The sequence below is a fragment of the Crinia signifera genome, chromosome 5, assembly GCF_055691185.1.
Source record: "Crinia signifera chromosome 5, ASM5569118v1, whole genome shotgun sequence".
NCBI classification, from domain to species: Eukaryota; Metazoa; Chordata; class Amphibia; order Anura; family Myobatrachidae; genus Crinia; species Crinia signifera.
This window is the reverse complement of record NC_139221.1, coordinates 67,943,301-67,959,811: the sequence shown is the minus strand read 5'-3', so window position 1 is coordinate 67,959,811 and position 16,511 is coordinate 67,943,301. Positions and strand designations below refer to the sequence as shown.

At 41.7% G+C, this 16,511-nt stretch overlaps 1 protein-coding gene across 7 annotated transcripts in view; it reads right to left on the bottom strand.

The window, feature by feature from the left end:
* Positions 1 to 16,511, bottom strand: part of ST18 (ST18 C2H2C-type zinc finger transcription factor) — a 248,881-nt gene that overhangs the window by 93,247 nt on the left and 139,123 nt on the right. For all 7 annotated transcript variants that reach the window (XM_083187401.1, XM_083187400.1, XM_083187397.1 and 4 more), the window contains exon 5: positions 8,482 to 8,675. In XM_083187401.1, the coding sequence (XP_083043527.1) occupies positions 8,482 to 8,675 (194 nt within the window). The remainder of the gene's footprint in view (positions 1 to 8,481; positions 8,676 to 16,511) is intronic.

Sequence of the window (16,511 nt, the reverse complement as noted above, 5' to 3'; positions counted from 1 at the left end):
TGGGTGACAGGAAGAGGGTTACAGGGGCCTCCGGTGGTCTCCTCAGTCCTCAGGGACTGGTGTACTGCACCTGCTGCACCAATGGTAATTCCACTTCTGGAAACATTGCATATTGTAGATGTTACCAAAGCATAAAAACATAAGGGTTGATGTAGAGCTTGTGACACAGTACTCAACTAGGCACTGGTTCACAGTTTACCAAGTGTAGAATATATGGTGGATTTCATATACAACATGAAACACCTTTGTTTGTGAAGTACCCCTGAACATGTGCATATGACAAACAGTAAAACATCAACAACTTTGCGCCCGCACACAACAAGCGCATGCACATGCACAGAAATGCAGATAGAAGAAACATCGGTCCTCATGCGAATGAACGCCACTTGCGAATGGTCCATAATGTAATGTTAACCTAATGCTTATATTGCACTCTGATTTCTATGTTCTTTGATACAAGCATTGAAAAATGTATTAAGGCATCCTAAAATGAACACATTTTATTAACAACATCTGAGGCATCTGGCAAAATATTTCTCCCAAATCACTCTTCATCTCTGTGAATTTTTTTTCCAGTTATTTCCAGTTATGTAAGATCTTTATCACTTACTAATACCGCTGACAGTCTCTAGCTTTCATAGCCACTATTTAGTAAGTACTGTACTGTATATCCTCTGGTGAGAAAAAAAATGTTTTATTGCAATAAATTAGGGCAGTGATTATGTAAACACACAGAAAAGTAGCATTAAAAATTGATTGGGCTTTTTACGGAATAACACAAAGGGAAGGCAGTGCTCAACAATTGGTAAACATAGTGAAGATACAAATGTTAATAATAAACTAACTGCGTGGAATTGTCTGTACAAAGTAATAGTTGGTTTAATAAGTTTAGATAAGAAATAATATAAATTAACCCTAATAATATAAATATAAATTAGCCCTGAGCAGCAAAATGCGTTAAAAGCAATTTTATCCATCATCATAGCGCTTCAGTTTGAACCACACTGGATATTCATCTTTTGGACCATCACCTACCATCTAGAGACCGTCTCATTGCATCATTCTGCCTTTCATCTTACCACCGTGCAATCATGAGGACCTTCAAGCCTACAGAGACAATGCTTGGACTTAATATTCATCCTCCATCGGTTATGGTTGTTGGTAATTATATTGCGAACAATTGACTGCATTTCAGGAACTTTGCCTCCTTCACTTTTGGTACAACAGTGATTTTCTAGTTATTTCCACTGTGATGGATGAGTTTTTATTGATTGTTAATTTATTTGTATTTAGCACTCACTTATTTATATAATTTCTTATTTATACTTATTCACTTATGAATTATTACTTTGTAAAGACAATTCCACTTATTTTTAACATTTGTATCTTCACTATGATTTCCAATTGTTGAATGCTGCCTTCTCTTTGTGTTGTTGCCTTTCTCCTTGGGGCCTGACTCCCCCCACCCTATAGCAACTGCCTATTAGAACCTCAGCTCCTTTATGCGCTCAACTCTCTACTTCTTGGTAGAATACCCCTTTTTATTGCATAATGTGGTAATGTTAAACACTTTTTTAGTGCTACTGTACATGCAGTGTTGGCAAAACATTAAGATGGGAATGGGTAGCAGCATCATCATAATCTGATTTCTTCAAGTTCAGAGGACATTTACCATAACCAACAAGCCAATAAGGCTCTTAAGTCAGATAATACTGCTCTATGTCCATTTTATTTTGAGACCTGCTCTGTGTCCTTCATTGGTGTATCTATAATTGGTGCAGGGTGTTTGGTACAAATAGACCTGTGGTTCCTGGAGGACACCACATTGCACTCATATAATTATGTTTGCCATTCCATAGTCCTAAATGGTGCTGGTGACATAAATGGTGCAGTGGCCATTTTCCCAGTGACTAATGTATGCACAATTAATATGTCCCTGGGAATAAAGAGCTGGCACCATTTCCCCAGAGATCAGCACCAAGCCAGTATCTACAGTGCTGGGACTGCTGACAAAAAAGCTACCTCACAAAGATTCTGTACACCCCTCCACTCTTAGGGGTTATTCTGTTTGATTCATTCAGATGTGAATTTGCATCCTTTCGAGTCAACCAGAACCCACCCTGCGAATGGTGGTATGCCAGCCCACCATTCGCACGCCGGGTATGATTGCATGGCATGTGAATGGATGATTTACATATACATCCATTTGCGTGCCAGTGAGAACCTCATACATCTTTCAATGGTTGACGACTCTCAAATTCCCTTTTATAAGCGTGTACGTTCTCACTGAAATGGGCAGGCAGCTGACATCCAGTGATGGGAACCATGGGAACGCCCAAAATTTTCATGGCAACGCCCATGAAATGCTGGGTGTTCCCATGGGCGGGTACCCCTGCCAGCTGACCCACGCCCACCCCCCTGCCCACCGGCCCAAGGTTAGGTGCGTGCACCCAATGATCAGTTTGTTAGCCATGGGCCGACGGACACAGTGTCTGCACATGCGCAGAAATGCGTCTGCGCATACGCAGGCACTAAACATCTCCCCTGCATGAACGTATATGCTCTAACGAACAGACCTGAATAAGGTCCTTAGTCTGCCCTTGACCTACCTCTACTACAAAAACGACATCACCACCACTTACTGCATGGCTGTGTTTCCATGTGATTTGGTATCAGTATGACACCAAAGGACTTGTTTAAGTAATATTTAAGAATACAAATTTGTATGTTAATCTCAGTACCACACTAGAAAATCAGGCCTTGAGAAACAGACCATTCTGTAAAGTGTCTTACATAGCTGAGACAGAACAGCTTGCTGCTAACTGCACCCATTCAGACGGCAATGCCAGTTTATAAACATTTGTTTTCATTACATTTCTGTTAAAGTTCCGCAGCCAAGAAACTTTAATAAATATCTCTATTTATGCTAATTATCACAGCTATGTCAAAATGACAATATGAACTAGGAAAAATGGAGAAAACCAGCAGGTTGTACAAACCGGATGAGAGGGTATAATGATTGCAGACAATATGGCTTTTATGCACCACTGCAATCCTTATAAACAGCGCCACAGACAAGGGCACTCACACAAAAAAAAGTCTGCATTATGTATCTTTCTTGTAATTATCCCCCTAAAATCAACACTGGACTGCCAGGATCAAGTAAATATTGTCATAGTAACTAAAAGCATTTTTGGAAGAAGTCACAACACTAGCCCTTTTAATAACTTTGATTATAGATGGCGTTCTTTTGTTTGGATCTATTCACTATAAACCGAAAAATTTACCATTTTACATAGTGGGAAATAGGTTGAATAAAAGAGCGACGTATCATTTCTGCACAATGGTCTATCATCTCCTGGTTTCAGATCCAACAAATTCCAGCTTTAAATAATAAATTAAACATAGTCTAAAATGCAAATGAAGTTTTTCTCAATAACACTGCAAGCTATTCAGAGATGGTGTAAAGGGTTATGATAATTTTAAAGTATTATGAACTGGAGAAAACAAATAAAAAGCATTTTCAGTGAATATGCTCAATTCATTGAACTATTCTCTCAATCCACTTAACTACCCACATGTGTACAATAATGATTTATAGACATTATGCCTAATTATGCATATTTGGGCTGTGTAAAAGTGCCTAACAAAAGCTCTAGAAAGCAACAATTACCTCTGTTGCTTAGTTACATAGTTTAAAATATTCCTATTAAGTGCAGATTACAGGGGGGTAGAAATGCACATGTGCGGCCCAATGCATTTCACTTTTTCTGGTGCCAAACTGTTAGGATTTTGGGACGTTTCCAACTTACCTAATGTTTGGTTCAACTGTTTGTTATGTGTTAAAAGAAAATATTTATTAATTATATTGAAGAAAATAGGATTCATACCGTGAACGATGATTTGGATTTTGTGAACAGGGGTTTTAGTCAAACCAAGTTGTTCTCACTTTTTAAAGATATCCTGCTGGTTTACATCTCTTGTAAACTGAATACAAAAATTGGCATGCTGCTGAAATGAGGGATAACAAACAAGTCCATTTTTTTTCAGTCTTCATTTTCTCTTCAGTAAGAAAACAGTGGTCTGTCATTAGACTCTGCTATATTTTTACATTTATATTCTTAGCTTCCAATATAAATGTTTTTCCTATAAAATGATTATACATTTTGACACGCATACATAATTATATTTACCTAATGCAATATAGGGTCTTTTGAAATAAATTTAATTTGTAATGTTAGGTTGTTCCTTAGCTAAGGAAGTGCTGGTTTTAAGTCTAACGGTGTTCCGGGCCTGTAAGTTAGTCGTTCTTTTAATCTCATTATGAAAAGTAGTATTAGGTAGACTGGTGCTTGTGCATTTTCAATTTTGGAACCTTTTATTTTTCTCTGAGATGCATATTAAAGTATTGGAAAAAGCTAAATCCTACATTTATCTATGTGCAATCTATTATTGTATGTAGCATATTATGTTGACATTAATGCTGTGTACACACGGGGCGATAGGGGCTGAAATCGCTGGGAATATGGTCGCTGGCGACCATATTGCCAGTGATGGGAGTGTGCCCCAGCGATAAATCGCCGGGTGCGCGCTCCCGTTTTCAGCCCCTGAATGGTCGCTGGTCGGAGGAGCATGCTCCTCTGACCAGCGACATCCCCTGCCTCTCCACCCAGCAGTGTTTAAATTTTCATCTGCGACCATCTCTGGTCGCAGATGAAAACGGGACATGTGGCAATATGATTGCTGAGCAATATATTGCCAGCGATCATATTGCCCCGTGTGTACGCACCTTTACAGTTGACATTCATTATGTCACTATGGTTCATTATGTCGTCAATGAACTTTTCAAAATGTTCATAATGTCCATACTAACCACATTAATATTCAGCAAGTCAACATTGTTGAAGTGTTGACAATTTGTCTTTTGTGTGATTCTATCCAACACAGTAGCCCTAACCCAAAAGCCTCATACACAATAGGTGATAGAAAGTGTATTCTGAGCAATACTGTTCACATAGTACATAGTGCACCTGCAAACCAACTTTGTTTTGCATGTGACTACAAATCTCAGCAAGGTAGCGCTTCTCATTACAGGGTCTGCAGTCTACCCCCCCCCCCCTGCCCCTTCTATATACTGTAGTTTCTATTCTGTGTATTTTTACACACCTGAAGTCTGAGATAGATTTTTTCTAGATTAAAATCCCTCCCCCACCACCTTTAAATGTTTTTTTTTTTTTAAGCAGGGACTAGTAGCAACTGTACAATTGTGAACAAGGCATAATTTCAATTAAATCCTAATATTCCTAATGTCAGTTTTCTTGAGGTGAATGTTTGGGTGCAGGGCCCCTGGGCTTGTCTGGCTGGATCGAGTCAGGGCATCACTACTTTAGTACATAGACTCACATAAACATATTTTTTCCTCTGTATGTTTTGTTTGGTACTTGTTTCCTAGCACGGCGCCCACTAAGCAAATAGCTTAGTGGGCTATTCTGCGTAGGAAATCAATGCGATGCGATAACCATGTTAACCATGTTAAGTTCACAGAAGTGCTTATAAAATGAAATATTGCATAGGATCACATGGCACCAAATGTGATGTTATGCGATATTTTCAGTGTACAAGCACCCATGCCAATTTTAAGCACCTCTGGCATTGTTTTGTATCACTCCCAGTATCCACGCCACCCCGAAGCGTAGCGAGCACAGCAAGCCACTCAAAGGGGTGTCGGAACGCATCCTCCAACCTTTTCATACCCCCACTATCCACGTCGGCGTGGAGTTGATTTTATATAGAGTGGCGAACGCAGGGAGCCACCGAGCCCGAAGAATGTCGAGTGTAGCGAGCCCCGCGTGGGGACGCGGAGTACATGTAAAGTAATCCGCGACCGCTCGCCACACTATATAAAATAAACTCCGTGGATAGTGGGGGTATGAAAAGGTCAGAGGATGTGTTTCGCTGGCGCTCGCCATGCTTCGGAATGGTGTGGATAGTGGGGGGTTTTAGGAACAGATTATATTCTCCATCTATGGGAGTCATGGAATCACAAGAGGGAGAGTAGAACCTGAAATCGCATCGCACGGCAAAAAACGTACTATGCGATGCGATTTCACTACGTTTGCGTACGTAGCAAATCTGGGCGCCGTGCTCGGAAACAAGTACCTCTTGTTTATATGTATTTTTTCACATTTTTCATTTTTTTGTTTTTTTTTCACACACTATTATTTGCTTCACATATCCTACATTCTATGACATTTTACAGCTATATTTTATTTACGTGATGCCCTGGGGTGGCTTTGCTGGACTGGTTTGGGGGTGCCCTGCACCCCAGACGTGAACACTATCTAGGTGGCCACCTAAGATATAAATAATGACAGTATTACTAAAAGACATTCATATATTCTAAAAACATTGATACATTTGAAATTGAGACTTAAATTGTATCTTTATAGTAAAAGCACCTGGACTGTTAATCCAGCAGCAAATTAATTTGTGTCCATAAATCATATTTGATATCACAAGTATATGTGGATGTTTTCCAAAGGGATAGTTTAGTTGCCAAGTCACAACCGCAGTGGTGCTGGGCTGCGGCACCCACAGAGGTGGAGTCTTTTTGAAATAATGCTATTCACCAGGACAGTAAAGTTTTATATGAGAGTGTTATCTGCTGTGTGTGCGTCTCTCACCTGCGCTGCCGTGCTCTTGTAGTGTAGCCGGTGAAAGGATGATAGCGTGTCCCTCCAGTGAAATGGGCAGGGAGAAGCCGCCTGATGGTGCGGCTAATGTGTCTCTCACCCACTTTGGACTTTCATCAGAGAGTCCAACCACACCCCACCAAAAGTTATTACAGACAGTGCATGTGCCACATCATGCATATGCACGCAGATAATGACGGGCCACTGTTTCCATGAAATGGCCATCTCCGCCTGGTAACTTGGCACTGATTGTGCAGAACTGATTTTTGTCTCTATATAGAGTCATAAAAGTGCATGAAAGCCAATATTTGTACTTATATGTAGCATGTTTCTTTCAGGCTAATCCTTTGCACTCAACATAGAGGATAAAATCTGTTCTCCAGATCTGTAATCATTTCCATGAAAAGTGGTCGCTACCAATGAACTGTTAGTAGTAAGTAAATGCATGATTCTATTCACATAATCATTTCTGTACCAGCGCAGCAGTAACTGCACTTCAAAGAAATCTTCAAAACAATGACAGGTCTGTTGTAGTCACGTTCTCTGTATGCATCTAATAATATCACTTATAGTGGTAATGAATGATTTCAGCCCAGGTTACAGAGTGCTTTGTAATTTATCCAGTAATTTATTTGTAATTTGACATTTATTTGTAATCATACTCATTCTCAAATTACAAAATGTTTTAAAATCTGTACACTTTGTAATTTAAGCAATACAGTATCATATAACGTAACATCATAAATGTTGAGTTAATATGATAAATATGCAGGTTTATTCATGCTTGCTTGCTTGTTAGACTGCAGAGTGAGATGGGAATCCTGTTGAAGAAGAATCTCTTGCACCCAACTTGAAGAAGGCTCCGTACTATTGATAAGGACTGTGGGTGGGTCGGACTTCCACCTGGGAATGCAGACTAGCAGATACAACCATTCACATAGGTAGAATGCAGGCTGCTGCAGCCTTTCACCCCCAGATTTGTCTAAATCACTGTATTTCGTGTTTCTTGATGTGGCTTCATTATAAACATTTAATAGTTGTCTGTACTGTATACATCTTAAGATACAGAACATGCGACTAAAAATATACAATTTGCAATCATTTATTTATGGTTATGTTTGAACTGCAAAATGGCTGCCTGATAGAAATGAGAACCTGTAGTTAACAGGGCAGTAAGTAACGGTTGTTGGGAGATCAGTCAAGCAACACAATGGAGTAAATGAAGAGCATATTAAATATGATAATACTAGTAACAAATTAAGTTCCTCTATTAAGTTTACACTGTTCTATTAAGGTTGCTTACCAAACCTGCAATTTCCTCATGTATTAATCATAATCATATTTATCATATTAATAAATGTGAATTCTGTTGTGCAATGTACAGTTATCTCTTGCCAGAATATCATCCTTGCCTGCCCTCCCGAAATGCCTGGGAGGCTCCCGAAAATTGGTTCCCGCTCCCGATCACCCCCCCTGCCCCCAGAAGGTGGACTAGTCTCCAGCATGCTCCCTGGAGCTCCCCTTTAAGCAAGGGTAAATGTCAGAATTCTCAGCACTTTGGTGAGGGAGTGGAGCTAAAAAATGGTGTCATTTTAGAACCAGCCCCTCTTTGCAGATCTGCGAATCAGTGCATTTTGTAGAATATGGGCGGAGCCTGGTAATGTCAGTCTCTCCCGCCTCCCTCCAACTCCTTGATTTGGGTCTCCTCTCTGGGCTTCTCCCGGAGAGGAAATAAGAAATGTAGGTAAGTATCCATAATATATTTATACACACATCTGCTATTACATACCTGCAGTAGTGCAACACTTTTTTGTCATGAACTTGAAGCTCACAATCTCAGATTTATCCTCATTGTCTTCTTCAAGTTCCTCACTAGGATTATAGTGCTGGGGTTTCATTAACAGTGACTTTCTTTTGTTGACCGGAGCTGTGGAAGCCAGTTCTTGAAATTTCCTTTTCTTTGACATAGTGCAATTGTAAGCACTAAAAAGGAAGAGTTGAGAGACATAATTGGCATATCAGAGCGTTTAAAATGTTAAAGATGGGTCTGTTCCATATTTCTTGCCCTGTGTGTATTTTAGATTTGGATTTGATCTATGGAGGAATATTTTTCTGCCTCTAGCACACAGTAATTAAAACAACGCATATGTGAAACTCAAATACTCAATCTTAACTAAGAATTTACTAATCCATGATATTCAACATTGAGCCAAGAACATACAGAAAAAAAAATATTTTGTTAATTTGGATGCAGAGCAAATTGAGGACTAGAAATGTTTATTTCATTCCATCTTGCTGTAATACAAAACATGTTTATTAAATAGATTGGCATTATTTGTTAGGAAATGTTATACAGTATATACAGTTTTTGTCTGCTGACCCCTACGTATTTGGTTCAAATCATACATTTCAAATTGTGGCAGAATATTAAAAAGTAAGATGTCTATGTCTATAGGCTATCTAAGCCTTGGACGTAGATAAGGTGGACAAAGATAAGTGCCATCCAATCAGCTCCTAACTGCCATGCTACAGGATGTGTTTGAAAAATGACATGAGCTGGTTGGCTTGTTCTTTATCTCTGTCCAGTAGCGTAGCTATAAAATATGCGCTCCCCTGCAGCAAATTTTGCCAGCGCCCCCCCCCCCCCCCCAAGAAGGGTTAACAAACCCCTTACCTCTCCGCATCATGCCGGTAGTACGGTACCTGCTGCATCTTTCTGTGGTCCAGGCTCTCCCAGCTCCCTCCTGCTGCTTATGAAAAGTGACAATCAGAAAATGGCTGCCCCCATACAGCAGACCTTTTTAAGGCTGCTAGAGGAGGCCACCACCTCCTCTAGCATCCTCAAAAAAGTCTACAGTATGGGGGCAGCCATTTTGTGCGTGTCACATTTTTTTATTAGCAGCAGGAGTCGGGAGAGCTGCGAGTCCGTGACCACAGACAGATGTGCCGGCGGCACGTCCCAATAGACTGCAGCGGGTAACTATAGCCTCGCAGATCCCCCGGCCCCCACAGTTTCTCAGTGCCTCGCCACCACCGTGGGGGCTTCAGGGCTATAGTGACGTCACTGTCTCTGTCCATTTATCTTTGTCCAAGGCTTAGTACATAGACCCATAAGTTTGTAGGCAGCGGCCAATATTATAAATCATACATAAAAGAAACTAAATTACTTTTCATCTGTTGCAACTTCTTAACAGATATTTCCTGTATAAATTTAGGGTCATTTATTTTTACATCATTTTGGGGTGTCACACTGTTAATCAGTTGCATACGATTTGATAGTTGCAGTCATACTCTTCTCAAACATAATATATAGGTGTTCCATCATAAAATGATATAAAATCTTAGATTTGCAACACAACATATTTATCAAAGCTTCGAGATAGACATTTCTGATAGTTTATTCTGGTTCATTCGCAAAGGCAAATTCATTCTCAAATGGACAAAACCCATGTGCACTGCAGGTGGGGCAGATGTATTTTGTGCAGAGAGAATTAGATTTGGTGGAGTTTTACTTCAAAGTGAGATCTATATTGCAGTGAAAAATAAAGCAGTCAGTATTTTCCCTGCACAGAAACAAAAAAACACCCAAATCTAAACCTCTCTGCACAAGTTACATCTGCCCCACCTGCAGTGCACATGGTTTTGTCCATTTGCGAAGGAATGTGCCTTTGCGAGTGAACCAGAATAAGGTCCAAAGTGAAGTGAGATAAGGGGGGAAATGTAATAGGATGAGAGATTCAGAAAGTGAGGGATTGGGTAAGAAATCTCCAGTTACTGTATGTTTAAAGCGGCAACCATTTACACTGCAAAACCAGTTTGATTTTGCAGTGTAAATGATTACCACTTTAAAAATCACTGGAAATTTCTTACCAAATCCCTCACTTTCTAAAACTCTCATCCTATTAAATTTTACTCCTTATCTCACTTCACGTTTATCACTTTTTGTCAAATCTCAAAATTGTATCTCCTTGACAAAGCAGGCAGGTACTAATGAGTGTTGGTGGGTGTTCTCGAAAACCATGACACATATAAGTTCATTTTTTTTAAATATACATTGATTCCCATCTACTTATGGATTATCCTGTCTCCTGTTCATGAATGACATTATGGGCCTGAATGAGGTGTTCGTTATTCACAGACAATGCTGATAATTTATGTGATTGAATGATTATTTGCTACTGTTCCTGTTGCAAAATTCTCTGGAATTCTGTGGAGAATGCAATAACCTGAGAGGTCACCCAGTGTATTGTGTGCGGGAGATTTGGTATCAGAACTCAAGAAGCAAAGTGGGGAATGTTCCTGGGCAGTGACTTGGAGGCGACCTGAAGAGAATATAAAAGCAATCCCTCTTGTAGGTGTGTTATGGGAGTGTTGTGGGTGCAACACTGAAAACAGGGTGCATTCTCAGACACAGCTGCTTCCACAGAGGCCAAGTGCAAGTGTTGATGCTGGATGCGAGGGTGCGACAATGGTGGACTGTCTGGAGCCATTGGTGATGTGACTGTGAGCCAGACCTCAAAAATCTTAGGGCTTGCACATTACAGTATAAGCTAGTAGACATAGAGGTCGATCGTATTAGGTGCAGATGATTCAGACTGGCGAATCATCATGGTACTGGGCACACTTTATGGTGGACTGAATTTGCTTAAAAGTGCTTGCACCTCCATCGGGGTGCAAGCAATTTTAAGTGAATTCGGCCCAGCAAAGGGTGCAAGATCAGCTTAATTTGGATGCCGTTTTCAGTGTTTAAATGGCACCCGAACGGCAACTCGGCACTAATAGGATGGACCCCACAGAGGGAGCCCTGAAACTAGCATCTGCAAAAAATATCCTAGCATCTGTCAACAGGTACAAGAGAGGACGTAGCAGCGCTGAATCAAGCAATATATATATAAATTATTTGATATGTAAATAGACCCTCGTGCTTTTGTTTTACCAAAACCACCCTCCCTCTGAAATTTATTTTCTTTCTTTGTTTTTCAGTTTTGTCAAAACCATACTCAAGTGATTTGGTTCATATTTGGTTTTGGATTACTTGAAAAATAATAAAACACAGCTAAATTCGAGCAATATGCACCTATTTTTTTCCTACATAGACACATTTAACTGGTCCTTTCCAGTCCCTCACCAAGCTGGGGTTTCCCATACAATACAGAGAACGGAGAAATCATGCAATCCAATTTTTACATGGATCCCCTAACTTTAGATGAATTCAGATTTCTAAAAAAAAAAATCTCTATGAATACCTACTTTTAACGGTCATTAAAGGCCCATTTCAGATAAGCTCGCTAGGCTGCGTATATTTGCAGCCTAGCGAGCAGGTTAACACATTTACATCCGCTCGCATGAGCCCACACAGAGGAGAATCATTCAATGTAAGAAGTAAGCCTTATGGGGGCAGGCACTGACATCATGTGACATCATCTGCCCACCCTTTCCTGCGTTCGCTGAGATCCACCCAGTGATTCTAACATCAGGTCCACCATTTTTGCGAGCGCCTCGGTAAAGAGAAACTTACCCGAAGGCGCTTGCAGCCAGGGCTTGCACATACACATAGGCCATAATGCGCATGCGTAGACCAAAAACATCGGAGATGGGGTCAAATCCGGACCTGAAAGAACAGGTCTGAATTGCCCCCAAGTTCACTACTGTGTATATGACAACTATTTATGAGCCCTAGTAACGTGCTGGAAATAATTACTGATAACTGCTGGTATCTCTCTGGAAGCTCCATGTTAGTTAGTTGGCTACATATCTTACATTAGGTTACTCTTTAAGTAGTTGGACAGATTAAAATACTGCAAGGTCAGATACAAGTAATATGTCTAGCTTGTATTTATAGCTAAGGAGACTCCAAGAAATATGGGGCTGATGGTAAAGCTGAAGATTTATTGTAATTTATATCTTCCAGAGATGATTTGGAGATCCAATTATAGGGGGTCATTATGCTTCATTTGTTTCCCCTGTGCGTTCGTATAGGAGGACCGATGATTACTGTGCATGTCCGGAGGCCCTCAAGTCAGTCTCCACTGACCACAAAATTATTTTTCCAGCTACTGGCACATGCAAGGGGAAATGGCGTGGGGGGGGGGGGGGGGGTTCATTTGCCGGGGCGGTGTTACATTTACATGGAAAGCAGCAAGCTTCCCAGCTTACCTAGTCAGTCAGGGTCATAATGGGTACACCCAGTCTGTCATTTTCACTTGTCATTCATGCCATCTTATCATCTGATGTGCTGCAGGTCAGGTAAGAGGATGGGAAGAACATGTAGTGCACATAGGGGATGCAACTGGTTCACTTGGTAAGCTGGAGAGCCTGCCCCACCGAATACCCATCGCCACTCTGCCGCTTAGTCCCGTCACTATCATGCGAGGGGATGTGTTATGTGGCTGCTGGGATGAAGACAGCATGGGCGACTGACATCATATCAGCTGCCTGCCCCGGCACACTTTATCCTGTCCGTATACCCATAGGAATGCCCAGTGTTTCCATGGGGATGCCCATGAAATGCTGGGCATTCCCATGTGCGACACCCAACCACACCGCCATCCGCCCCCGAGTCTACCCCCATTCCTTTCAACGGCTTGTCGATTATGCAAGTCACCAAAGCTGTTCGCAAAGGGGACCTGCACATGTGCATAACAATCCATGCGCATCGGAATAGGGCCACATTTGTCCTGTTGTGAATGGATTAGAATAACCCCCATAGTGTAGTGGGTATGCACATACTGTACAGGAGAAAGGGGATTTTATCCAATTAATTATATCACAATATATTGTGCTGTTGTTCAAAAGATTGTATAGTGTGTATTATGTGTTCTGGGATTAGTGAAATATGAACAATTGTGACATAGTTTGTTACATCGTATAATGGACCTTATTCTGGTTCACAAGCAAAGCTGCGAAATTCGCAGTGCTGCGTGAGGACCAAATGCCACCCGACGCCCGCAGTACGATGACCATCAAAAGATTTCTCCAGCGCACGTCTCTGATCTGCAAGTGCCCTATGTGAGAAGCAGGCGGACAGCTGACATCTGCTGACATCAGATGCCCACCCCCCTGCATCACCAGGTGATTACCATGGGAACATCCAGTGTTTCATGGGAATGCCCATGAAACGCTGGGCGTTCCCATGGACTGTGTCTCCTGCTGCCACCCCACACCTTCCGCACCACTAGAACATGTAGTTTGCCATGCACGCTCGCACCCTGCATATGCACAGGTGCAGATATGCACCCGTGCAGACACAAAACATCGGTCCCTCGTGCGAATGTGCATGGGACCAATCAAATTAGAATAACCCCCAATGTGTATGCAGCCATTCTAGACCCAAACTTTACATTTAGAATTTGAGTCCCGCAAATCTTAAGATAGGTGTGACTCAGCAAATACAAATGTAGCCAAGCTCATCCATTTTCCGAAGTGTACACATAGCAGGATGGCATGGCTATTGTGCCCATGAATTCTCAAACATACATGCGCCCCATTCTTTCCTATGGGTGGCTGTGGTGCTGTGACTTGTAGCATGGCATATAGTGCAGCTTGCCATGATGCGTACACACAGGCATATGCATCATGGCAAGCTGCACTATACTCTTGTCTGCGACAAGTCATAGCATGACTGATACCCATAGAAAAAATGTGTCAATGATGAGTGTGGCTACATCTGTATGTTAAATGCACCTAAACAGGGCAGCAAATAGGGTGGTGCTGCCTCTGGAAGGGCCCGTGCAGCTCATTTTGCCCACTGCAACCCCCCCACCGACTGCCTCTGCTGCACACAGTGTGCTGAACAAAGCAGGTCCCAGTGTGCTGAACAACGCAGGCTTATTCAACCCGGTATGCCAACAACCAATTCAAACGCTGCACTGGCTTTTGAGAGGCTGCCGGTACGTGAGCTCTAATTGGCTCACCAGCCGGTGCTGCAATTTAATTGGCTGTTGGCATCCTGAGTAGCACTCCGGGACCTCCGGGCGGTAGCTCAGCGGAAGAGGAGATGGGGAGCAGGGCACGAGGCCCGGACTGGAAATGAGTCCCGGGCCCCGAAATTCCTGATGGCAGCCCTGAACCTAAATGATTAGAGTATCATAAACTCTATTGAAATACTGTATAATAAGCATGGATGGCTGTGTGTTGAATCAGAGACTGTGGTATAAGTGTATGTGTCCAGATATGACTCAGTTACAAATACTGCCCACCAATTACCATGCCGCCCACTCTCTAAGCGTAAGTTTTGCCAAAAATATGCATCTGAATCTGCTTGAATTCTTGCATTAACATTGTTTTGGGCTCTGTATGCCTAACTCACTATCAGGCTTATAGGGTATAGAAAACAGGTACCACGCTGACATTCATCATATGCACATTGTAGTGCTTGGCAATACTGATGCAGTATGTAGGGTTTACCCCTGCTAGCCTAATTAAACAGGATGCAGGCAGGGTAAAGGGAAACAATGTCAGCTGGTATGGAAACACTGAGGATTTTCTTCTCTTTGAGAGCAACAGGGGAAATGTGTTTTCAGTGCCAGGTCTGCACTTGACCACAGCAGCAGGAAGCATTGCCAGCTATTGCATGCCTGACCCATATATGGACATTAGAAACCAGGAAAAAAATAATATTTGGACAACAGAACAATTCTATCCAGCATACATATATGGAATGCTGCCGTATGTATGTGTAAAGGCAGAGGGGGCGAGGCACAGTTTGCTATCTTTGTTTTGGATTCAAAGGGGTTATTTACAAAGATGGGAGTTCTATTATTTATTTATTTACAGTTTCTTTTATAGCGCAGCATATTCCATTGTGCTTTGTAATTGGAAACAACAGTGATTAATCAAACTTAGTAGACACAAACTGACATAGAGGTAGGAGGGTCCTGCTCGCAAGCTTACAATCTATAGGGATAATAGGAGGGATTGAAGATGGGATGTTGTAATGTAAAACCAATCAGCATCTATATCTTATTTTTTGGCACCTTCTAGAAGATAATAGATAGCATACCTCCCAACATGACCCATTCCAGGAGGGACACAATGCTCTGCTTCTGGACTTTCATGCCAGTGGCAGTTGCAGAGGTAGGGGTAGTGAGTCACCCCAAATGCCACACCAACCAACACAGTGTGGGACTCACTGGCAGTAGGTGTGGCTTCCCTATGTACATTTTGGACTGCCCTACCTCTGCAACTGCCACTGGCAAGGAATTCCAAAAGCAGAGCATCGTGTCCCTCCTGGAATGAGTCATGTTGGGAGGTATGCCATAGCAACATACCATCTTCAATAGCACTTCCATCTTAGTAAAAAAAAAAACAACAACCCCTAAAGCTCTTTACACACGGGGTGATATTAGCCAGAATCACTGGCTAAATGGTTGCTGAGCGACCATATACCCCATGTGTACCAGGCAATATCGCTAGGAGCATGTTCCCGCAACCAGCCCTGTATCGGTCGCAGGAGCAAGCTCCTCCGATTTTGACTTTTTCATTGTGAGTGTCCCATTTTCATCAGCAACCACTGCTGGTTGCTGATGAAAAGGAGACACTCAGCGATTTGGTCGCTGAGCGATAGTAAGACCAGATTGCTTAGCGACCAAATTGTCCCGTGTGTATGGATATTAGGACCCCTTGTCCTCCTGCTGAGATAAAATAACATTTACAGCAAAGTTTGTGCATGGGAAATTGGCTAGTATTAATAATTTCCATGAAAAGTAGTAGATATGGTCTGATATTTGTAAGCAAGTCCATCATTGTGGGGGTTATACTGGTCCATCTATAGAGTGCTTTGTAATTTATCAAACACATTCATTTTTTTACGTTCATTTA